At 40.9% G+C, this 21,574-nt stretch overlaps 1 protein-coding gene and 4 non-coding genes across 7 annotated transcripts; 2 read left to right on the forward strand and 3 right to left on the reverse strand.

Annotated features, from left to right (window-relative positions):
* The first annotated feature begins 978 nt into the window (after positions 1 to 978).
* LOC110509932 (uncharacterized) lies at positions 979 to 14,041 on the forward strand. 3 transcript variants are annotated; one of them, XM_036967559.2, is made up of 6 exons: positions 983 to 1,350; positions 6,547 to 8,185; positions 8,900 to 8,957; positions 9,211 to 9,243; positions 12,638 to 12,795; positions 12,992 to 14,041. In XM_036967559.2, exons 3-6 carry the CDS (start codon positions 8,909 to 8,911, stop codon positions 13,694 to 13,696), a joined length of 945 nt encoding a protein of 314 aa, XP_036823454.2. In that variant the 5' UTR covers positions 983 to 1,350; positions 6,547 to 8,185; positions 8,900 to 8,908; the 3' UTR covers positions 13,697 to 14,041. The 3 variants fall into 3 exon arrangements, with proteins under 3 accessions (XP_021446830.3, XP_036823454.2, XP_036823451.2); XM_021591155.3 differs by lacking the exon at positions 6,547 to 8,185 and having other exon boundaries at positions 979 to 1,350; XM_036967556.2 differs by lacking the exon at positions 983 to 1,350 and having other exon boundaries at positions 8,045 to 8,389.
* Positions 14,042 to 14,288: 247 nt separating this feature from the next.
* Positions 14,289 to 14,370, forward strand: trnal-uag (transfer RNA leucine (anticodon UAG)). The gene has a single exon. It is a non-coding gene; the product is annotated as a tRNA-Leu (tRNA).
* A 379-nt stretch (positions 14,371 to 14,749) lies between these two features.
* Positions 14,750 to 14,823, reverse strand: trnat-agu (transfer RNA threonine (anticodon AGU)). Its single transcript has one exon. It is a non-coding gene; the product is annotated as a tRNA-Thr (tRNA).
* A 373-nt stretch (positions 14,824 to 15,196) lies between these two features.
* On the reverse strand, positions 15,197 to 15,278 carry trnas-gcu (transfer RNA serine (anticodon GCU)). Its single transcript has one exon. It is a non-coding gene; the product is annotated as a tRNA-Ser (tRNA).
* Positions 15,279 to 15,633: 355 nt separating this feature from the next.
* Positions 15,634 to 15,767, reverse strand: LOC118945686 (U8 small nucleolar RNA). Its single transcript, XR_005040801.2, has one exon. It is a non-coding gene; the product is annotated as a U8 small nucleolar RNA (small nucleolar RNA).
* Positions 15,768 to 21,574: the final 5,807 nt, after the last annotated feature.

Consider the following 21,574-nt stretch of genomic DNA (forward strand, 5'->3'; position numbering starts at 1 on the left):
TACACATTCGCAGAAAGCAGGCAATGGCCATACACAGGCAGGCGAATCAAAACTAGGACTGAATGCTATATCTGGTTCTCACAAACGAGCTAGGAAAAGGTTTAGTAGAGTCAAAACGAACAATACCTCACAAAGGCACAAACAGAACGAATCGAACTAAATAAGGAGCTGGTGAGACCAGGTGAGTAACTAACACAGGTGAAATCAATTAACAAAAATGAAAGACAGGGCTAAGTTCAAGAACACAAAGAAACAGAACACAAGGTTGACTAAGAAAATAAATACAGAACCTTACAGAATGTGGATGCCACCATGACTACGGATAGTCCTGAATTCATTTTGAGTAATCAGGTAGCATCCACTTTAATGTAGAAGTGTTTCTTATTTACAATAAAAGTGACTCCAAAAGGACATAATTTACCATTATCTTCACAAAATAATCTGAAACACAACCAAAACAAAGAGCACAAACTTGATGAGGTCATTACGGGCTACATATATGAGACCAAATACTACTTTAATAGACATATTTGTCCCAATACATTTGAACCTCTAAAATGAGTTAAGAACATTATTTGGGAATGATATATTGTTATTAGGGGATGACCCGCGAGGGATACAATTGATTTAAAAAAGTACAATCGAAGTGTTGTACGTAGTTACTGACCCTATGCGTCACTCTGAGGACGTTCGATTAAGTGCACAGTGACATTAATCAAATCCCCTCAAGATCCATCCTGTACGCGCGGGCAGCGATCTCTGCGGACGACTCACTGCTCGCCCTGGGGTGTAATTCATCACGCTAATTCTGTTGCAAAACGTTTTGTCTGTTGGTTTTGCAACGGAAACATTATACCATTTACTTTAGAAACCAAACGGAAGCAAACAACGTCGAACGGAACCGGGAGGGGTTTACTTGCATTTGACCCAATATAAGCTATCGTTTCCGTTTGAAGTAAACGGTTTCTGTTGCCAAATGTTTGGCAACGGAATCTGAGTAATGAATACATTCCTGTTTTGCAACATGGAAAAAGCATGTTGAAGACGTTCATATTTTTGCAAGTAAAAATGTATTGTTTCGTTGATAAAGTATGGAAGTTTCACTAGAGCAACATGTTTTGAGATGTCTGAAAGGTCAAAAACATTTAGAGTGCAGGTACTAGCTATTTGATGAGCGGAAGAAAATAAGAATATCGCTATGGTTGTGAAGCCATGTGCTTCTTTGTTTACCAAAACAGCGGCTGTTGGAGCGATTGTGTGAATGGTTCTGTGAAGAATGTGGAATTTGGGCTTGTAAGAAGTGAGCCGCACAAACGGCGACAAAGTCTGCGTTTTTAAGTCAAGTTAAAGGTTAGTAACGAATTGTTTTTGGTTTGGCATGCGCGCCTATTTTCGATTGTTTTTGTTGCCTCGATGTTGCTTTGATCATCAAACTAAATTGTTTGCATGCTCAAGTCTTTAGGCAATTTGAGCTATGGAGCTTGTCCACAACTTGGTTGTTTGTATCAGGCGTGTAAACCTAAACGCGCCACTTTCCATCTTGCTAACGTTAGCTAGCTAGCTAGCTACACAACAAAGGGATCTCTGAGCTAGGAGGGTAACGTTAAATAGCTACCCCTGAAGAAAGTGGCACAAATGTTAGCTGAATTTGTAAGGACAAATCTCAATAATCCCAACGTTTGTTTAGGTCTGAAAGTGCATCACCAGGTTGATTTCATCTAGCAAAAATTACCTAACGCTAGCTATATTGTTTTATCTGTCATGTGTAATCTATTACCTAATTTTAGAAGTGTACATTCACAATCAGTGTGTTGGCAAATAATTGACTGCTCACTGGAACCTATTTATTCGAAACCAGCTAGCTTTTCTGAAATATATATACTGGCGCTCTAATAAAGTTGCATAGCGCATACATTTATTACTACATGACTGTCAGATATATGCGAGAGGGAGGGGATGGTCACGTGTGTGAAACGCTTGTTTTACAATCAACCTCTAACCAACCCCCCACCCCAATTAGTTCAAGCCAGGGTCAGGGCCAGGGCTACAACATTTTTTTTTACAATGAATGTTGTATTATTAAGGTTCTTTGATATTGTGGTCTCATTAAATGCTATTCAGACCTAAACATGCCCAATGTTGTGGATACAATATTATTTCCCCAGTACCTGCACCTGGCCTGGAGCAGTCTATTTCAATCTGTGGGACATAGTGTTTTCAGAAAGTATTCACACCCCTTGATTTTTTCCCACATTTTGTCTGTCATAGTTGAAGTGTACCTATGATGAAAATTACAGGCCTCTCTCATCTTTTTAAGTGGGAGAACTTGCACAATTGGTGGCTGACTAAATACGTTTTTGCCTCACTGTATCTTGTAATTGAACAAAATAGTAAGGTGGCCAATAACTGGGGACCATATGCCAATAATATGGGATTATTTGTTTTGGTGGGGGGGTAAACCGCTTATCAAAAAGCTTATAGTAGTAATGTTATTTCCACTGAAATTTATGACATCAAAAATCACAAAACATTGATGGCTTGATCACAAGATCACAACACTATTGAAGGTAAAATATTTCTTAAACGCTGTTGAATATGCCGATGATACGTGGTGCTACGCTAGCTAAAGTTAGGCTCTGTGTGTTTAGCTTGCTAAATAAATAGCTACATAAATATATATGCTAGCCTATTAGCCACATGAATGACTTGTGATCATTGCCTTTGCTAGTTTCATTGTATTGACAATCCCAGGCTTAGTTACTTTTTTCCGTTTTTGTCCAAAATATTGAGTCATTGAAACAGTGCATCCCAAATAGGTGAAGGCAGCAAACAATGTATCAGGCCAGCTGTGATTTACAACCCGACAGCAATATTTTTTGGACTACCAAGAAATGTATTGGTGAATTATATTAATCATGCATTGAACTGCATCCATCTATTCTGCCAACAGTGCATTACTGTACGTCATGGAATTTTTTGTCAAATATAATGTATTTTTAAAACCTCTTATGAAGTTGGTTTTGTAGCATCAACTGGGAGTTGGATATTGTTGACTGGTATTATGATTGTCTGTTTTGTTTTATTTCTGAAAGGTAGTTAATTAAAACACTTTCAGTTCCTCTTTAAAGGCACCATTCGCCTCATGGTGAAGTCCTTGAATGGTTTTCTTCCTCTCTGGCAACTAAAGGAAGGACGCCTGTATCTTTGTAGTGACTGGGTGTATTGATACACCATCCAAAGTGTAATTAATAACTAAACAATGCTCAAAGGGATATTGAATGTAGGCTTTTGTTTTTTTTACCCATCTACCAATCGGTGCCCTTCTTTGCGAGGCATTGGAAAACCTCCCTAGTCTTTGTGGTTGAATATGTGTTAGAAAATCAATGCTCGACTGAGGGACCTTACAATTATCTGTATGTGGGGTACAGAGATGAGGTAGACATTCAAAAATCATGTTAAACAATATTTATTGTACTCCACAACACTAATTAAACACTATCCCTTAACGCGCCAATCCCGTTAGCGGGATAGATTTGACAACATCCGGTGAAATTGCAGAGCACCAAATTCAAACTACAGAAATATTAATATTCAACATTCATGAAAATATAAGTGTAATACATCAAAATAAAGCTTATCTTCTTGTTAATCCAGCCACTGTGTCAGATTTCAAAAAGGCCTTATGGCGAAAGCACACCATGCGATTATCTGAGGACAGCGCCCCGCAAACAAACACAATATAATTTTCAACCAGGCAGGTGTGACACAAAAGTCAGAAATAACGATACAATAAATGCCTTACCTTTGAATATCTTCTTTTTGCAATCTCAAATGTCTCAGTGACACAATGAATGGTCGTTTTGTTCGATAAATTCCTTATTTATATCCCCAAAAGGTCAATTTATTTAGCGTGTTTGATTCAGAAATACACCGGTTCCAACTCGCCCAACATGACTACAAAGTATCTAATAAGTTACCTGTAAACTTGGTCCAAACATTTCAAACAACATTCCTAATCCAACCTCAAGTATCCTAAAATGTAAATAATTGATCAAATTTAAGACGGGATAATCTGTTTCTAATAACGAAGAAAAATAACACGGCGCGCGCTCCTGTTCACGTGCATCAAAATACTAGAGACCTTCCGAGTGACACATACAAAGAACAGCACTACTTCTTCATTTCTCAAAATAAAAACATCTACCAATTTCCCATAGAAAACCATTGGAAAACACAATGACCTAAAAAAAAATGTTTCCCTGGATGGATTGTGCTCGGGGTTTTGCCTGCCAAATCAGTTCTGTTATACTCGCAGACATTATTCTAGCAGTTTTAGAAACTTCAGAGTGTTTTCTATCCACATCTACTAATTATATGCATATCCTAGCTTCTGGGCCTGAGTAACAGGCACTTTACTTTGGGCACGCTTTTCATCCAGACGTGAAAATACTGCCCCCTATCCCTAAGAAGTAAGCACATTTCTACTCCTGAATGTATGTAGGCTTGCCATAACAAAGGGGTTGAATACTTATTCACTCAAGACATTTCAAAAAACATAATTCCACGTTGACATTATTGGGTATTGTGTGTAGGCCAGTGACAAGAAAATCTAAATTCACAACAATACGTTTTCACAACAATACGTTTTCCACAATACGTGGAAAAAGTAAACTTTCTGAAGGCACTGTATCTGCCAACTCGCTGCCTGGTTTCAGGTCCCTAGGATTGGTTCAAATTTACCATCCGTAAGTGTTGTGGACTGTGGAAAATGTGTGCTTTGTGGGGAGCTTGTCTACTATGTAATAAAGTGCTTACAGTGCAGGTAATGGTTATTCCCTATACCTACCGCAATGTGAGCACTTCTGTCACAAAGCAGACGTCCTGTCTGCTAAACTCTGACGTGGTCATCCAACAAGAGGTCTACTTCATTCTATTTGCCCAATTACATATTTTCTGGAATTGATGGCATCCATTGAACTGGTTCATTATGCCCCTTGGTGTCCAAAGTGCTGTTTGTGCAAGTAGATAAACTCATCAGACCTACTGCAAAACCAGCATTTTCTGACTCATAAGGTGCACCACTCAGCCGGTTCCACCAGAGGGTAAGAATTCCTTGGTCACGGTTGCCGCAAATAACATTGCCAGGGATCTCTAGTGTGAACATCCCAGCAGTCATTTCTGTTTTGTCTAATTTGTTGGAATTTAGTGCAACTAGTTGCTGATCATGTGCTTTGCTTCTAACTATGCTTCTATGTGATTTTACATTCTAAATGGGGCCACTAAGACTAGCTTGTGTTGAGAGGCGGAGTCTTGGGCAATTGCCAGCAATCTTAAGGGGCATTGCACTTGTCTCGGTCTGACAGCACTGGCCGAGCTCGACCACTGGAGCGGAACTACAGCTGTTGTTTACGAAGCATGTGACAAACATGGGAAGGGACAGCGCAAACAGGCCCGTTAACTCATACAGATAGGAGTTTAGTGGAAGATCGTAAGATCACATGACAAACACTACACAAGGTATTAGAAATGTGAAGTGTATGTTTGGATGAACAAGTGAGAAATAAAGTGTTTGTTCAGACCCTATCCATCTTGCATTGAGACTCTGTCTAGTTGTAGTTTACCACCCCAGGTGTTGTCGAAGTATGACGTGAACTCGACTGTAGCTGGAAGGTATTTTGTAATAATACAGCTTTGAATGTTGACTCGTAAATCAAAGTAGCACTTATTATTACGTTGACAACTAACCAAAGTTTTCGCAATACCAATCTATTCCCTTGTTCTTGAGGAGGATAGCAGTCTCCTAGCTACAACATCCCAACTTGTAAGGCCAGTGACAAAAAACGTATTTTGAACTTCATTCCATATTGATATCTATCAATCAAATGTAAAAAAAAAAAAGGGCTTTATGAAATACATCAGCAGTCACAAAGTGCTTTACAGATACCCAGCCTAACTCCCCAAATACTATTGACCACAGTGTTTTATCCCTAATGTGAAGCATTGTAGAGGTATCAAAGACACACGACTGGAGAAGACTACCTTTTAACAGTATTATCACAAAAGTATATATTAGTCATTTCCACTGTCTGCCATATAATGGTAGTATGTTGTCTTAATGTACGCCACAAACATTTCCTTGGAATGTTTGTTTTTTGAAGAAGTGGGGGATATACATACTGGTTAGGACAGGTTGGCCATGAAAGTGGTTTATAATCCTCTGCTGTATCATTACAGGATATTATATATGATTATTATGGTGAGAATGTTTCTTGTCAGGGTCTCCCCACTGTTTCAGTGCATATCTCAGATTCCTACCCCACCCCCCTCACACCTGTTTTAAGCACCTCTCTGAGACGCCTCCGCCTCCTTAAAGTGCGTCTCTTGCCTGTTCAGGGGGCCTCTGCCACGACTACAACCCAGATGAAGTCCCTTACTGACATATTGCCACCCCTCAGTCCCGCTTTTCCATTCATGTAAAAATACAATTTTAAATAATAATTTCTATAGGTTTACAAATAGGCCTAATACTAATTTTATGTGTTTTAGATTGTAGTGACTGTGTTATCAAAGTAAAGAAGTAAACAAGGCGGCCCCTTGCCACAGCGCCTGTCTGGTTTATGAAGGTTAGTGATTCACTGTGCTTTCTCAATTCCCGGTGGAGAACATGATGACAAGGTACCTGTATTTTCCTTAAAGATCACAGCGGTACAATGTTTTTCTGTGATATTTGTCTCCCTCAGGGTGATCATAAAGTAGCGCAATGTAATCTCTGACAGCAATTTGACAGAAGCTTGCTGTGTGTGTGTGTGTATCCTATGCTCATTTCTCTCATGTAGACTCCTTTCTACCAATGCTCTAGGGCAGTGATTGGGGACATTGCCCTGTGTAGGGTGCTGTCTTTCGGATGGGAGGTTAAACGGATGTCCTGACTCTCTGTGGTCACCAAAGAGCCCATGGCACTTATCGTAAGAGTAAGGGTGTTAACCCCGGTGTTCTGGCTAAATTCCCCAAAGCAAGGGTAAAAAAGAAACGTAACCTAGAGCCATAGAATTTGAATGTCTGACAGTGCAAACTGTTACTGATGACATATATGGGTGCTATGTGGTTATGTTCGATGTACTTTTAGCCTGTCTTAAATATTTACTTGACCATCAAAGAAACGCAGGTGTTGTCATTTCTAGTAACAAGATGGTAAAGAGCGGTTTTGATATCATTTTTAAGCAGTATTTACTGAAACAGAAGTCAACCGTACACCCCCAACCAAATGTTTAATTTGCCAAGTAACGGACGTTAAAACGAAAAACTCCATCTGTTTTGTGAGAAGGGGTTACTTTTGCCGTTCAACCAGGTTTCGTCAGGAAAATAGCTGTTTTGTATTACCCCCTTTCGAGTCCAACACACCTCTGAACAGAGCTTAAAGGCCCAGTGCAGTCAAAAACACGATTTTCTTGTGTGTTATATATATTTTCATACTATGAGGTTGCAATAATATGTGAAATTGTGAAAATAATGATAAATCCCTGTTGTTTGAGCTGTTTGAAAAGACTGTCTGAAATGTCATGGTGGAAGGGAGTTTTGGCCTTCCATGGTGACATCACCATGCGGCAAATGAGTTAATAGACCAATAAGAAAGATGGTTCCAACCCTCTCTGCTAATAACAGCTCATTTTCCGTTTCCCCCTCCCCACTCAGAACACTCCCTGACAGTCCTAGCAAAATTCTTGCTTGAGAAATTGCTTGCTAAGAAGCTGTTTTTGTTTGTTTTAAATTAAAATGGTCAAAAATAATCACAGTAAGAGACTTTATTCTTACCCAGAAATGATTTGATATTGAGAGAAAAATGGCTGTATTCGACCTTTTTGAAAAACTTGGGAAAGTATTCTGTATTGGGGAAAGTATTCTGTATTGGGAAATGTATGAACAAATTTGACCTACATGCATGCGTCAGGTGATGAGGTTCATGCCATACCATACTGGTATGACATAAAGAGGTGGCCTACAATGTATTTGTGAGTTAAGATCTTCTTCTGAGTATTTCTAACAGGACCATATGCTGCTGGAGTGGGGCCATAACATCAAGGAACCCTGCCTCCCCATGCACGTTTTCAGCCCTCAGCGGGTGCCTGGATGTCACCATTGTACAGCGCGTTGGATTTAATTTGAAGTTTGACTTTATTACCCTTGTGTACGCACTTATAATAGCGCTTAATGAGCGCTTTAACCATTTCCACATATCAAGAAGAAAATTATGGTAGAGGTGCAAGGGGTGGAGTTACTTGGGGTCAATAGCCAATGGAAAGCACCCAAATTATGAGTGGTGTTGAGTACAGTATTTATGAACTGTATAGTTGTCTGGCTGAGACTAGACTGTGAAGAGATCCAAGTACAGGTAAGTAAGAATATGATTTGCAGATGATGTACTTAATATGATATATACTTTGATCGTTAGGGTGGTCAAGAGGCCTGGCTAGGTTCATTCAATTCATATATTTATCATTATTGGGAAAGGTTGATTGCGTACCTAAAACAGACTTTTCTGTAGTGAAGTGGGCAAATCTTTATATTCCAGTTTAGGCTCCTGTGTAATGTAATTCATCTGTTATAAGAACAACAATGATGATTGAAGTGATTCATGGGGTAAATTAAAATCTTGTTGTGAAGTCATCTAGATTAGCTATTATTTTATGCAGGTAGTACAGGCTAATGTTGACGTAGTTTCAAATATGAGAGGAACTGGAGCATTGTGAATTGTCAGTTTATCTCTGATCATCCTGGCACATGCAGCTGGTCTGTATGCCAGTACAACTCTACTGGGTGAGCATGTTAGTGTGTTCTATAATCAAAACAGAATTCAAGCTGTATTTGACGCCAGTCATGCTTCTTCCTGTGTGTTCTCCAGGGCGCAAGGATGATTGTTCAGGTTCTCCTGACGGGGACACTATGCTGTCTACTGCCAGGTCTGTTTCCACATGAAACAAACATTTATGCCTAGATGGCAACTAAATATAGCCTATAGAATGGGGTATTATCTTTCTATTGCAAAAGTAAGATTCTTTCAGTAGATGCAAGTGATAATGCAAAGAGATTTTTATGAAATAGAAAATGTTATATTGTTTTCATAAAGTTCTGAGTGCAGATATTTCCGGAGCAAAAGCCGCCTCTCCTCCTCTGACCCCGTTTGTTTCCTCTACCCCTGATCCCTCTCTGCAGGTTTGCTGGATGCTACACCTCTGAAGGCTAGAGGTAATGAGTCGTTCCACCAATTGTGTGCATTTTGAGAAGTGTAACTTGGTCAAAAAAACTTTTGATTGGAGCGTTCTGTCATAATGAGCACACACATATTCAACTTAATAAAAAAACACATTTTCCCATCTCAAAAGGTTGAAAGACTTAGTGCCTTTTAAGTGCTAAATAAAGGAACCATTGACTGCAAGCTGCACAAAGAAAATGACATTGTTAAAACATTTCTAGCCTGTCTATCTCTGGGTAACAGGGTTGACGTGTTAGCCTGTCTATCTATGGGTAACAGGGTTGACGTGTTAGCCTGTCTATCTAGGGGTAACAGGGTTGATGTGTTAGCCTGTCTATCTATGGGTAACATGGTTGACGTGTTAGCCTGTCTATCTATGGGTAACAGGGTTGATGTGTTAGCCTGTCTATCTATGGGTAACATGGTTGACGTGTTAGCCTGTCTATCTATGGGTAACAGGGTTGATGTGTTAGCCTGTCTATCTATGGGTAACAGGGTTGATGTGTTAGCCTGTCTATCTCTATGGGTAACAGGGTTGATGTGTTAGCCTGTCTATCTATGGGTAACAGGGTTGACGTGTTAGCCTGTCTATCTATGGGTAACAGGGTTGACGTGTTAGCCTGTCTATCTATGGGTAACAGGGTTGACGTGTTAGCCTGTCTATCTATGGGTAACAGGGTTGACGTGTTAGCCTGTCTATCTATGGGTAACATGGTGGATGTGTTAGCCTGTCTATCTATGGGTAACATGGTTGACGTGTTAGCCTGTCTATCTATGGGTAACAGGGTTGACGTGTTAGCCTGTCTATCTATGGGTAACAGGGTTGACGTGTTAGCCTGTCTATCTATGGGTAACATGGTTGACGTGTTAGCCTGTCTATCTATGGGTAACAGGGTTGATGTGTTAGCCTGTCTATCTATGGGTAACAGGGTTGATGTGTTAGCCTGTCTATCTATGGGTAACAGGGTTGACGTGTTAGCCTGTCTATCTATGGGTAACAGGGTTGACGTGTTAGCCTGTCTATCTATGGGTAACAGGGTTGATGTGTTAGCCTGTCTATCTATGGGTAACAGGGTTGACGTGTTAGCCTGTCTATCTATGGGTAACAGGGTTGACGTGTTAGCCTGTCTATCTATGGGTAACAGGGTTGACGTGTTAGCCTGTCTATCTATGGGTAACAGGGTTGACGTGTTAGCCTGTCTATCTATGGGTAACAGGGTTGATGTGTTAGCCTGTCTATCTATGGGTAACAGGGTTGATGTGTTAGCCTGTCTATCTATGGGTAACAGGGTTGACGTGTTAGCCTGTCTATCTATGGGTAACAGGGTTGATGTGTTAGCCTGTCTATCTATGGGTAACAGGGTTGACGTGTTAGCCTGTCTATCTCTATGGGTAACAGGGTTGATGTGTTAGCCTGTCTATCTATGGGTAACAGGGTTGATGTGTTAGCCTGTCTATCTATGGGTAACAGGGTTGACGTGTTAGCCTGTCTATCTCTATGGGTAACAGGGTTGACGTGTTAGCCTGTCTATCTATGGGTAACAGGGTTGATGTGTTAGCCTGTCTATCTATGGGTAACAGGGTTGACGTGTTAGCCTGTCTATCTCTATGGGTAACAGGGTTGACGTGTTAGCCTGTCTATCTATGGGTAACAGGGTTGATGTGTTAGCCTGTCTATCTATGGGTAACAGGGTTGACGTGTTAGCCGGTCTATCTCTATGGGTAACAGGGTTGACGTGTTAGCCTGTCTATCTATGGGTAACAGGGTTGATGTGTTAGCCTGTCTATCTATGGGTAACAGGGTTGACGTGTTAGCCTGTCTATCTCTATGGGTAACAGGGTTGACGTGTTAGCCTGTCTATCTATGGGTAACAGGGTTGACGTGTTAGCCTGTCTATCTATGGGTAACAGGGTTGACGTGTTAGCCTGTCTATCTATGGGTAACAGGGTTGACGTGTTAGCCTGTCTATCTATGGGTAACAGGGTTGACGTGTTAGCCTGTCTATCTCTATGGGTAACAGGGTTGATGTGTTAGCCTGTCTATATATGGGTACCATGGTTGACGTGTTAGCCTGTCTATCTATGGGTAACAGGGTTGACGTGTTAGCCTGTCTATCTATGGGTAACAGGGTTGATGTGTTAGCCTGTCTATCTATGGGTAACAGGGTTGACGTGTTAGCCTGTCTATCTATGGGTAACAGGGTTGATGTGTTAGCCTGTCTATCTATGGGTAACAGGGTTGATGTGTTAGCCTGTCTATCTCTATGGGTAACAGGGTTGATGTGTTAGCCTGTCTATCTCTATGGGTAACAGGGTTGATGTGTTAGCCTGTCTATCTCTATGGGTAACAGGGTTGATGTGTTAGCCTGTCTATCTATGGGTAACAGGGTTGATGTGTTAGCCTGTCTATCTATGGGTAACATGGTTGACGTGTTAGCCTGTCTATCTCTATGGGTAACAGGGTTGATGTGTTAGCCTGTCTATCTATGGGTAACAGGGTTGATGTGTTAGCCTGTCTATCTATGGGTAACAGGGTTGACGTGTTAGCCTGTCTATCTATGGGTAACAGGGTTGACGTGTTAGCCTGTCTATCTCTGGGTAACAGGGTTGATGTGTTAGCCTGTCTATCTCTATGGGTAACAGGGTGGATGTGTTAGCCTGTCTATCTATGGGTAACAGGGTTGACGTGTTAGCCTGTCTCTCTATGGGTAACAGGGTTGATGTGTTAGCCTGTCTATCTCTATGGGTAACAGGGTTGATGTGTTAGCCTGTCTATCTCTGGGTAACAGGGTTGATGTGTTAGCCTGTCTATCTCTATGGGTAACAGGGTGGATGTGTTAGCCTGTCTATCTATGGGTAACAGGGCTTAAAATGAGGGAAAAAAACGTAAATGAACACTAATCACGTGAAATAAATAATAATCTTCAGAAATAACTTTGTCAAAGCAAAAAAATAACTAGGGCTTTACAAAGATGGTGAAACTTTGGTGATTAAATGGGTTAAAATCTTCCTAGAAGTAACACAGGGTTGATGGAGGGACATGTCAAAATGCTAAATGCTTTTTCGTATTCAAAATCAGATTTATTGAATTCTCCATGTGCTCTATATTAAAGGGCACTTCATTTAATATAGCAGGCGTTTAAAATTCGATATATTGTTCTACTTAAAATATCAAAGGGATGCAAAAGGCACTCATTTCGTGGAATGACCCTAATATTAGAAAATACAACATCGGCACATGCTTGTTTTACTGGGTAGCCTACTCTTTGATTTGTGTGTGTGTGTGTGTGTGTGTGAGAGAAAAAAATAGGTTTTCTAATTATTTTGCTTAAATGTTTTGTCTCCATCCACCCTCTCTCCCACCATGATTCCTGTCATTCAATGCAGCTGTAGGGGAGGTCAGTATCGACTCTGCCCAGGCTCATGGCTTCCTGTCTCAGTCACGCTCCAAACGGAACATCAACCCGGACCCCAAGTGGCACCGCGGCACGCCTGATTTCCAGTCCTACTACAAATTCTACAACAGCATAGGCCATATTGAAGGAGTGAGTAAAGGGATCACATCATGAGAGAGATTTATTTTAATTTTATTTCAGCATTATAATGAATCTTAAACAATATTTAATTCAGGTTCTTGTCATCTGTCCATCCCTCAACCAATCTGATTACTTATTTTCTCTTTCCCTCCCTCTCATTCTCAAATCCTGTGTGGATCTCTCTCTCTCTCTCCATTTCTCCCAGCTGTATGAGATTGACAAGATCAGGATACTGTATCAGCAGATGCGTCACCTAGAGCAGGTCTATGGGCCAGACGCCTCCAGCTACCAGAATGCCCTGGGTGTGATAACCCCTCCACCTACCACCGCAGCTCCTACCACCACCACAGTGCCTCCTACCACTCAGCCCCCTCCTACTACACCAGCACCACTTTCTCTAACTGAGGCTGATGTCCTTTATCTGTGTAACCCCAAAGACCCCCTCTGTAAAGCTCACATCGTTTACCTGCCTGCAGGGGCCATCCCAGTCCTCTGTGACCCACGCTACAACCCTACCTGCAAACCCCAAACCGGCAAGGTGGTCATAGCCGCTGCCGGACCTGCGGAGCCAGCTGTTGAATCACCTCCCCCACCTCCAACCCCTCCTAAGAAGTCTCTCCCACCTCCTTCTCCCATTGTCATTAAAGGGATGGAGTATGACTGCGACCCTTACTGGGACCCTGACTGCCTGATCGATCACCCACCTCGCTCTGTCCAGGTGACTGAGCCACCACCACCCCCTACTTTCCCACCTGTTGTGGTGGCCCCTGTTGAGGAGGAGGAGGAGGAGGAGGAAGAAGAAGAAGAAATGGCCACCGAGGACACAGTAGCACCTTCTGACCCTTATGATTGGGGGCGTGACCTTTTTGACCCTTACCACTATTCCGACCCAGCACCTGACCCCCAGTAGACAGTTTTTTGTTTTGTTTATCTAAGTACAAACATAACACATTAGTACTGCAATACAACAGAAGGTCATTTACCAAATACCATAAACCAAAAACCATAACAAACACAATTGTACACAAACACAACAATTTCCCCACATGTATGACATTTCTCAGTTCCATCAGAGAATATTGTTTTGAGTTGTAGAGACAACGGACTTATAATTTATTGTATTCAACGTGTGTGTCTGTTATCAATTAATATTAACAAAAATTAAGTGTCACGTCCCATTTGAAATTGTTTGTGGTAAAAGGTCGCCCTCCAGCGGTGAGAACTGAAACTATAAATTAAACGATCTATCTGGACAGTCTGTTTTGTAGATTTAAAATGTGTAGGAATAGTACAACTTTTTTTGTGTGTGCATTTTGTTAGATTTGGATGCTGTTACTACAAACTAATGCTAGCTAGAGTAATTAGCAGGACGACATACAGTATGTGTGTGCTAGTGAGTATGTAATAAGGGACGCTGAAGCAACACAAAAATGATTACCTTATCATGTAGCTAGCTGACTATGACTTGTGTTTTGGAAAACATTTCTCCTGAGTTTCTGTAAGGTAGCGTGGCCGAGCGGTCTAAGGCGCTGGATTTAGGCTCCAGTCTCTCAGGAGGCGTGGGTTCGAATCCTACCGCTGCCATTTGCGTTTTTAGGCCAGGTCACCCGTGATTCAAGTCATTATTCGACCGCCATTACATGTCCGAGGACGTCGGGAGATTGTGGTTAGCAGTGTGTTATTTGTATGTTCGAATCCAGCGATAGAAAGTCGTTTTTTAAAACCTAAATCTTAACCCTTACTTACCTTAAAAATCCGGAGTTAGTGCCTAAATTTAACCTTAAACACTTCGAAATTTGACGTTTGAGAATCATAGATGAACATCTAATTGAGAGCTTGTTCGTTCAGTAACATAGTGTTCGTTCCACATGGTGGAATACACATAACAGCGACTGTAGGAATATAGCTAGTGTATACTTCAAAGCACATAAAAATGACTAATTTAGCAACATTCTGTTGTAAAAGGCACCGCTGAGATTCGAACTCAGGATCTCCTGTTTACTAGACAGGCGCTTTAACCAACTAAGCCACGGCACCACTGGTAGAAAAAAGAAGCGAAATGTTTTTTGTACGCTGTCCATCTATTTAAATTTTACGACATTATAGCGTAATTCAGTCTATACTTATTAATATAATGTTATTTATTAAAGGTCACGAAATAAAGTAGAAGTCTGCATTTCAATTGTATCGCTATGACCCAGCCGTAGTCTAACTGCCGTAGTCAAATATAGAAAATGTACAGGCCTACATTGAATTACATTGCATGTCGATAGAGGCAAAAATCACCACGAATTTAATTTCCCTAAATACTCGTTTAGAAATAACGACAAATAATAACATTTGCAATGCAATGTGAAACGAAAACAAACTACAATTCCAGATCTCACATCCAGGACAAAATCTCTTCCACCGACGAGGATGGGATTCGAACCCACGCGTGCAGAGCACAATGGATTAGCAGTCCATCGCCTTAACCACTCGGCCACCTCGTCACCACATTCATTAATTGCATAATGTTTATGAATATCTCACAAATGACATAATTTTTTGCCTTCTAACAGATTTGAGATGTCAATACTATTCCCCATAACTTAATTCTCCAAACGTGCTGCGTAAATTACAACCTGCTACAGAAAAGTCACTAGCCGTTTCGGAATGGCGTGTTTTTAGGGAATGTTATCTGTGTGCATGGGCGGAAGTCATCAAGTTTTCAAATCAGTTCGCTAGAATTGGTTAGATGTACTGGGCACTGCGTTTGTATATATTTATTTCAAACTATTGAAAAAAAGTACTACTCTTTCAGAACTTCTGACTTTCATTTAACAAAACGTTTTACGTCGTCATTTAATCAGAATAGGATCCTCGGAGTGTTGCGTTTCTCCGAGGACCAGGTGAGAATAATCATTTCTCATCCATCTCCATTCATCATGTTCTGATACTTCATTTCTGAAGTAACAGGTAAGGATATACCTCACTGACGATGGATTGAGAACATGGCAGCGATGGTCAAGTATGCGTGGCAAGTCATTTTAGGTCATGGTTACAAGGTTAAAACATTATTTTTTTTTAGACGATACTGATATATTTCTAATTTTAAGTCCACGTCAGCACCTTCCAAAAGTTGATATTTTGTATGCCTATCGTTATATATACGCACATGTCATGAAACATCAAGATCCTCTGCTTATTTGATGAGAATGCTTTGCGGCGAATATTAGCATAATCTCAGCACCACTAGCCTTCCGATTGGTGCTTACTCCAGTTCGTTTATTTGTTTTTTAAATGTAACATTTGTTCTATCATATAAAGTACAACCATTTATTTCTACAAGCAAACCTTGTGCGGGGAACTTCGTCCTAATTACTGTGCTATTTCGCTGAATAAATACAAAAGATAAAACACGAAATAAATTAGCTCTCGCGAGACTGCTACTCCAGCACTGATCCCGTTTACTGGTGATGGCAAAGGTGCTCTGATGCTGTACGCAGCAGAAATGTACAAATGTACAGCCAGTGTATTTCAATATGAATTTACTGATGAATTAAAGTTACAGATAATGTTTTCCTTCATGTTTTAATTCCTATCTGCTCCTAGCCTATATCACTCCCTGTCACCATGCCACATTAGGTATTACACTACACATACTTGGGGAGTAGCGCCACTACATATAATTCAACTAATAATTCAGCTACATTTTGTAGTGGCTTGATGGTAGTTTAACTAAATTCAAATCTTTGCAGTGTTTTCAGTAGTTAATTACAGTGAACAAAAATACACACGCAACATGCAACAATTTCAAAGATATTACAGAGTTACAGTTCATATAAGGAAATCAGTCAATTGAAATAAATACATTAGGCCCTAATCTATGGATTTCACATGACTGGGAATACAGATATTGGTCAAATAAAATAAAAAAAGGTAGGGGCGTGGATCAGAAAACCAGTTAGTATCTGGTGTGACTACCATTTGCCTTATGCAGCGTGACACATCTCCTTCGTATAGATGTTCAATGGCTGTGCAAAGTTGCTGGATATTGGCGGGAACTGGAACACGCTGTCATGTTTGTCGATCCAGAGCATCCAAAACATGCTCAATTGGTGACATGTCTGGTGAGTATGCAGGCCATGGAAGAACTGGGACATTTTCAGCTTCCAGGAACTGTGTACACATCCTAGCGACATGGGGCTGTGCATTATCATGCTGTAACATGAGGTGAAGGCGACGGATGAATGGCACAACAATGGGCCTCAGGATCTATTATCGTATCTCTGTGCATTGAAATTGCCATAGATAAAATGCAATTGTGTTTGTTGTCCCTGGTTTATGCCTGCCCATACCATAACCCCACCACCATTGGGAACTCTGTTCACAACGTAGACATCAGCTTACCTCTCGCCCCCACACGACGCCATACACCCTGTCTGCCATCTGCACGGTACAGTTGAAACCGGGATTCATCCGTGAAGAGCACACTTCTCCAGCGTGCCAGTGGCCATCGAAGGTGAGCATTTGCCCACTGAAGTTGGTTATGACGCCAAACTGCAGTCAGGTCAAACCCCTGGTGAGGACGACGAGCAAGCAGATGAGCTTCCCTGAGACGTTTACTGACAGTTTGTGCAGAAATTATCTGGTTGTGCAAACACACAGTTTCATCAGCTGTCTGGGTGGCTGGTCTCAGACGATCACGCTGGTGAAGAAGGCGAGATCCTTGGCTGGCGTGGTCACATGTGGTGTGCGGTTGTGAGGCCGGTTGGACGTACTGCCAAATTCTCTAAAACAGCATTTGAGGTGGCAGAGAAATTAACATTAAATTATCTGGCATCAGCTTTGGTGGACATTCCTGCAGTCAGCCTGCCAATTTCACGCTCCCTCAAAACTTGAGCCATATGTGGCATTGTGTTGTGTGACAAAACTACACATTTTAGAGTGGCTTTTTATTCTCACTAGCACAAGGTGCACTTGTGTAATGATCATGCTGTTTAATCAGATTCTTGATATGCCACGCCTGTCAGGAGGATGAATTATCAAAGGAGAAATGCTCACTAACAGGGATGTAAACAAATTTGTGCACACAATTTAAGTGAAATAAGCTTTTTGTGCATATGGTACATGTCTGGGATCAGCTCATGAAACATGGGACCAACATTTTATGTGTTGCGTTTATATTTTTGTTCAGTGGACTTTTTTGCCATGTGCGGTTTAGCAAACTACTGGATATTGTTAATTCTGGCAGCTATTTTAGATTTAGTTTTAGTATTAGTTTAGTATTAGCTTGAGTATTTTAGATTTAGTTTTAGTCTTAGATTTAGTCTTAAAATACCTTTAAGTCTTAGTCACATTTTAGTAATTTCATCCTTCGTAACATTTTTATTATCAGTCGACTAAAAGTCTGGTCATTTTTTGTCTAGTTTTAGTCACAGTCATTATAGTCAACTAATAGTCTGTGCATTTTCTTTCAATTAAATAATATTTACCTTTATCTTCCATCTTGTGCACAGATAGCCTTGTCCAACTAGGCCTACCATCCCCTCGTATACCTTAGCTGGCAACATTGTTATTATGGCAGATTTGAACCAATGCCAGCCATAATTAACCATGTATAGGCTATATAGCCTTGGCTGCAGGTTAAACAATTTACAGCTCTGATTTTCTCCCCCATCATATCCCTCGGAGTATGGTAAATAACAGTGCTTTCACTACTAGTATTCAGCAAATAGCATTCGTTTTTCCAATTGAACAAAGAAAAACAACCGCAACTCACATTTAAGGATCACGAGTGCAGCAACATAGATAAATGAATAACAGCGGACATGGCAAATAGAGCTTCTGGTGTGATTAGAGCAAAATTGGCCTATATGAAAACAAAGATGATCAAAAACATTATTGTTTCTTATTTTGGCAAATTACAATTGACGTTTCCTGGCTGCGCATATCAATTCAAAAGAGAGAGAGGGTTGACTGATGTGACCGCTTGCACAATTGAAGGGCATTACCCACCAATGAGAAGATTGCACAAAATATTCTGCGAAGGCATGCATTTATGATTGGACAAAACAGATTAAAAGGAGCTTCATGTCAAATTGAATGTCCATTAGTCTCATGTGGATTTCTCATCTTGTTACATTTTCGTCAAACAAAAATTTAAATAAATTGTTATAGTTATCGTTTCTTTCAGGACATCTGGTCTCGTTATTGTCATTAGCTTTCGTCAGGAAAAATAGGTTGTTGACTAATATCTTTCATCACAGTTATTGTTGACAAAATGAATACAATTTTAGCAAAAATAAATGCTTTTTTGCAACAGAAAAAAGGAACCACTAATAGCACACCCTGCACATTAACGTTTATATTTTTAAGGGTTATGCAGGTTGATAACGATATCAACCAAATTATATTGTATCAGACTTTCCAAACAACATTCCCAGCGAATGAGAAAACAGTCATGGTATTTAGTTTAAGAGAGTGAACAAGATTTAAAAAATACAACATTGGAGCTAATTTGAATGAGAGCCAAATAGAGAACGACAAATAATCTGTCGGGTTGATCTTTTTGGTAGCCCTTTGCTAGTCTATCAACTATCTAGACTATCAGTGCAGCCGATGTCCCTTTACAGCGCGAGAGCACGGTGCCTCTTGTGTCAAACTGCTGCAAGGTACAGCCGGCGCCACTCATTTCTAACGAGCCTGTCATGAGGAACCTCTGTGTTGCAACTGCTAGCTCCTCACTCATGCTGCACATAATTTGATAACACACTTCAGTAATGTGACACGCATGTAGACATTTTGAAACTGTTAATGAATTTACTGTTTGGCAAACAGTGTTGGGGAAGCAACTCTGAAATTATAGTTTACCAAGTAACCAATTACTTAACACTGGAAGAAGTAAAACTAAACGAAAGCTACCATTAAGAAAAATATAGTTTACTTAACTAAAGTTAATTTGTAAAAGTTGTTCACTACATCCAAACTGCTTTGGGAAAAATGGTCATATGTAAATCTCAAATGTCATAGACTACAAATTGTAAGAACATATCACTTTGTATGTTGGGTCATATGGGTTATATGTTATAACTGGCTTACTGGGGCTCTCTCATGCCGTCCCTGGAAGGGGTGCGTCACCTGAGTGGGTTGATTCACTGATGTGGTCATCCTGTCTGGGTTGGCGCCCCCCCTTGGGTTGTGCCATGGCGGAGATCTTTGTGGGCTATACTCAGCCTTGTCTCAGGATGGTAAGTTGGTGGTTGAAGATATCCCTCTAGTGGTGTGGGGGCTGTGCTTTGGCAAAGTGGGTGGGGTTATATCCTTCCTGTTTGGCCCTGTCCGGGGGTGTCCTCGGATGGGGCCACAGTGTCTCCTGACCCCTCCTGTCTCAGCCTCCAGTATTTATGCTGCAGTAGTTTATGTGTCGGGGGGCTAGGGTCAGTTTGTTATATCTGGAGTACTTCTCCTGTCCTATTCGGTGTCTTGTGTGAATCTAAGTGTGCGTTCTCTAATTCTCTCCTTCTCTCTTTCTTTCTCTCTCTCGGAGGACCTGAGCCCTAGGACCATGCCCCAGGACTACCTGACATGATGACTCCTTGCTGTCCCCAGTCCACCTGGCCGTGCTGCTGCTCCAGTTTCAACTGTTCTGCCTTATTATTATTCGACCATGCTGGTCATTTATGAACATTTGAACATCTTGGCCATGTTCTGTTATAATCTCCACCCGGCACAGCCAGAAGAGGACTGGCCACCCCACATATGCTCTCTCTAATTCTCTCTTTCTTTCTCTCTCTCTGAGGACCTGAGCCCTAGGACCATGCCCCAGGACTACCTGACATGATGACTCCTTGCTGTCCCCAGTCCACCTGACCGTGCTGCTGCTCCAGTTTCAACTGTTCTGCCTTATTATTATTCGACCATGCTGGTCATTTATGAACATTTGAACATCTTGGCCATGTTCTGTTATAATCTCCACCCGGCACAGCCAGAAGAGGACTGGCCACCCCACATAGCCTGGTTCCTCTCTACGTTTCTTCCTAGGTTTTGGCCTTTCTAGGGAGTTTTTCCTAGCCACCGTGCTTCTACACCTGCATTGCTTGCTGTTTGGGGTTTTAGGCTGGGTTTCTGTACAGCACTTTGAGATATCAGCTGATGTACGAAGGGCTATATAAATACATTTGATTTGATTTGATTTGATTAACAGAATGTCATTTAGCCTATTAGACACAAAAAATATGTTTCAAATACGAATTATGTAGGTCTGATGCCCCAAAAAAGAAAGGAAATCATTGCCTACTACACCCATATTCTTTGTCTTTTTGTAAAAAAAAAAAAGTATTGTGTAGTTCCAGTAATTAGCTACACTGCTACATGGCAAAAAAGTAATTATCAACTGAAGACACTACCAAGATTTCACTACCAAGATTTCAATTTAGTTTATTACTACCAAGCTACTGCAAAATGTAGTTCAATTACTTGTTGAACTATATGTACTGTAGTTCACTACTCCCCAACAATGTCGGCAAAACAATTTCCATACAGGCTACAACACTTTACAAAGCAAGAAGATACCAGGAGATTCCTAGCCCTCTAGAGTTTCTTCTCAATGATGAATGTATGGAGCGATCGATAGAGCAGTGGAAATAAGTTCAGAGTGAGTCATCAGTCAACCCCATCACTGTGTTTAATGTACTGTATTTAGCCAGAGTTAAGTCGTTGAATTTTCCTTTTCAACTAAGTTGCTGTCTGATGAAAACCAGATTTAGAGCAATATCTCATGGTACCCAGCCTTATATACAGCTGA

The sequence above is a fragment of the Oncorhynchus mykiss genome, chromosome 29 (assembly GCF_057628025.1).
Source record: "Oncorhynchus mykiss isolate SJ-2025 chromosome 29, ASM5762802v1, whole genome shotgun sequence".
NCBI classification, from domain to species: Eukaryota; Metazoa; Chordata; class Actinopteri; order Salmoniformes; family Salmonidae; genus Oncorhynchus; species Oncorhynchus mykiss.

Excerpts from the sequence above, each read along its gene's own strand:
- LOC110509932 (XM_036967556.2), top strand. The coding sequence starts at position 8,336 with ATGAACTGTATAGTTGTCTGGCTGAGACTAGACTGTGAAGAGATCCAA. Across the intron at positions 9,244-12,637 it reads TACACCTCTGAAGGCTAGAG|CTGTAGGGGAGGTCAGTATC; the intron begins GTAATGAGTCGT and ends CATTCAATGCAG. Across the intron at positions 12,796-12,991 it reads GCATAGGCCATATTGAAGGA|CTGTATGAGATTGACAAGAT; the intron begins GTGAGTAAAGGG and ends CATTTCTCCCAG.